At 42.1% G+C, this 3,074-nt stretch overlaps 1 protein-coding gene across 1 annotated transcript; it reads right to left on the reverse strand.

The window, feature by feature from the left end:
* Positions 1 to 241: 241 nt before the first annotated feature.
* LOC131656138 (RING-H2 finger protein ATL66-like) lies at positions 242 to 1,085 on the reverse strand. The gene has a single exon (XM_058925900.1). The coding sequence runs from the start codon at positions 909 to 911 to the stop codon at positions 387 to 389; it is 525 nt and encodes a 174-aa protein (XP_058781883.1). The 5' UTR covers positions 912 to 1,085; the 3' UTR covers positions 242 to 386.
* Between the last annotated feature and the right edge of the window lie 1,989 nt (positions 1,086 to 3,074).

Consider the following 3,074-nt stretch of genomic DNA (forward strand, 5'->3'; position numbering starts at 1 on the left):
TTCAACCCTATATTGCTACAATCCAACATGGAAACATACCATAAATTAACTACTATATACAATTGACAACATCACTTTTCATCACCTAATTTCATGTGCAATTGTCTAATTAATGTTTACATCAACCTAAAAAATGGTCGACATTTAGTGAAGAATCGAAATTTGAGGTTTCATATTCAAAATCTGTTGTATATTAACAATTTTTGTGTTGTATCAGTTCATATCGAATTTTGTCCAGACATTTTTTCAATTTAAACTAGATTTACTGTACAGTATAATATTTTTACAAGGATTTACAAGAATTGGGATAGATTGGTAAAAGCCATAATTTTTATTAATATTTGTAAAATGAGATTGAGACCCAGAAATAAAATGAAAAAAAGTAATTAGAATTGGATATCAATTCTAATTGGTGGTTCCTGGATCAAAATCTTTGGAAAAGAGGATTCAACTTTGAGAGAACCTCTGCACAATGGACAACTAGATTGATGAGTTAACCACTTATCAACACAGTCACAATGAAAGTAATGTTCACAACCTGGTAGAATCTTCAGTTTCTCACCGTCTTTAAACTCTCCGAGACAGATACAGCACTCGGTGTCTTCCCACGCGCCGTTTTCCGGGTCTTCCGGTGTCTGGTGAAGAATAATAGGAAGTTTCTTGATGGAAGCAGGGTCGAGTCCCTGAGGTGGAGGAGGTGGCGGCGCGTGGATGGAGGCGGAGAGTGTGGTGGTGGTGATGTGAGAGTGGTAGCGACAGATCCAGCGAGTGTAGAAGAAGAGAACGATGACGAGAAGGAAGATGGAGAAGAGAACGATTATGAAGAAGAGTGTTCTGCCTCTGATTTCGAGGTCTCTCTCGTCTAGCTCTGCGTAGTGCCAATTCAATGAATGAGAGTTTGTGCTAGACATGGTGACGTAGAACGAACGAGGAGGTGGAGGTGACGGAGGTTGACGGCGGAGCAAAGGTGCAACGACGGTGTTGCATTAGAATTAGAATAGAATAAATAGTGTTATTACTATGAAACTCTGTTTTTTTTTTCTTGATGCAATAAGTAACTGAAACTAAGTGGGAACTAGAAACGAATGGATAACGCTATTTATAGTTAAGTTTGGTGACTATTTGTACTCGCAAATTTGGCGCGTGAGGAACAATTAACTTTATTAATTTATTTATGAATATCAATTATAGAATAAAGTGGTGTTAGCGCAACATCGGGGGAGGGTCGAGTCGGGAGCATTGTTTATTCTGGGACATTCCTTTGAGCAACACACCTTTGTGGGAGAGACACCACTTCTCCACCTAAAACCTTAAGGTTTTAGGTGGAGAAGTGGTGTCTCTCCCACAAAGGTGTGTTGCTCAAAGGAATGTCCCGGAAATTAACGATGCTCCCGACTTGACCCTCCCCCGATGTTGCGCTAACAAATGGTATCAGAGCCTTTGGTTCAAGAAAAAGGGACCGGCTAAAAACTTGTAGTTGAAAGTCAACGGATACATGTAGTTGAAGAGAACCAACAGATACATGTAGTTGAAGTCAACAGATACAAGTGTATGTGGAAGAGAAGCTTCCACGTGAGGGGGAGCATTGTGTAAGACTCACACTTGAGGGGGAGTGTTGAGAATCAAGTGTGAGTGTGGATAATAGTCCCACATTGGAAATGTGTGTGGTGACTTGAGCATATATAAGTGGGAGAACCCACTCACCTATTACCTTAAGGTTTTAGGTGGAGAAGTGGTGTCTCTCCCACAAAGGTGTGTTGCTCAAAGGAATGTCCCGGAAATTAACGATGCTCCCGACTCGACCCTCCCCCGATGTTGCGCTAACAAAGGTATCAGAGCCTGGTTCAAGAAAAAAAGGGACCGGCTAAAAAAAAAAAAAAAAAAAAAACTTGTAGTTGAAAGTCAACGGATACATGTAGTTGAAGAGAATCAACGGATACATGTAGTTGAAGTCAACGGATACAAGTGTATGTGGAAGAGGAACTTCCACATGAGGGGGAGCATTGTGTAAGACTCACACTTGAGGGGGAGTGTTGAGAATCAAGTGTGAGTGTGGATAATAGTCCCACATTGGAAATGTGTGTGGTGACTTGAGCATATATAAGTGGGAGAACCCACTCACCTATCACCTTAAGGTTTTAGGTGGAGAAGTGGTGTCTCTCCCACAAAGGTGTGTTGCTCAAAGGAATGTCCCGGAAATTAACGATGCTCCCGACTTGACCCTCCCCCGATGTTGCGCTAACAAATGGTATCATGAGCCTTTGGTTCAAGAAAAAGGGACCGGCTAAAAACTTGTAGTTGAAAGTCAACGGATCAACAGATACATGTAGTTGAAGTCAACAGATACAAGTGTATGTGGAAGAGAAGCTTCCACGTGAGGGGGAGCATTGTGTAAGACTCACACTTGAGGGGGAGTGTTGAGAATCAAGTGTGAGTGTGGATAATAGTCCCACATTGGAAATGTGTGTGGTGACTTGAGCATATATAAGTGGGAGAACCCACTCACCTATTACCTTAAGGTTTTAGGTGGAGAAGTGGTGTCTCTCCCACAAAGGTGTGTTGCTCAAAGGAATGTCCCGGAAATTAACGATGCTCCCGACTTGACCCTCCCCCGATGTTGCGCTAACAAATCCGTTGACTTTCAACTACAAGTTTTTAGCCGGTCCCTTTTTCTTGAACCAAAGGCTCATGATACCATTTGTTAGCGCAACATCGGGGGAGGGTCAAGTCGGGAGCATCGTTAATTTCCGGGACATTCCTTTGAGCAACACACCTTTGTGGGAGAGACACCACTTCTCCACCTAAAACCTTAAGGTGATAGGTGAGTGGGTTCTCCCACTTATATATGCTCAAGTCACCACACACATTTCCAATGTGGGACTATTATCCACACTCACACTTGATTCTCAACAAGTGGGAATAAAGAAAGGGAAAAGAATTCGAAAGTGTGATTTTGCTGGTGAACATCAACGGTATTGCATTTGCAGCGGGTTTCACCGACATGTCGTTTTAGGCTGTGATACATTATGGGCAAATGGGATTGGATATGATAGGACAGTATGTTCAGTATATGT

This window comes from Vicia villosa, linkage group LG3, assembly GCF_029867415.1.
Source record: "Vicia villosa cultivar HV-30 ecotype Madison, WI linkage group LG3, Vvil1.0, whole genome shotgun sequence".
Lineage (NCBI taxonomy): Eukaryota > Viridiplantae > Streptophyta > Magnoliopsida > Fabales > Fabaceae > Vicia > Vicia villosa.

Bases quoted from the DNA above. Each gene is read 5' to 3' on its own strand.
- LOC131656138 (XM_058925900.1), bottom strand. From the start codon at position 911: ATGTCTAGCACAAACTCTCATTCATTGAATTGGCACTACGCAGAGCTA.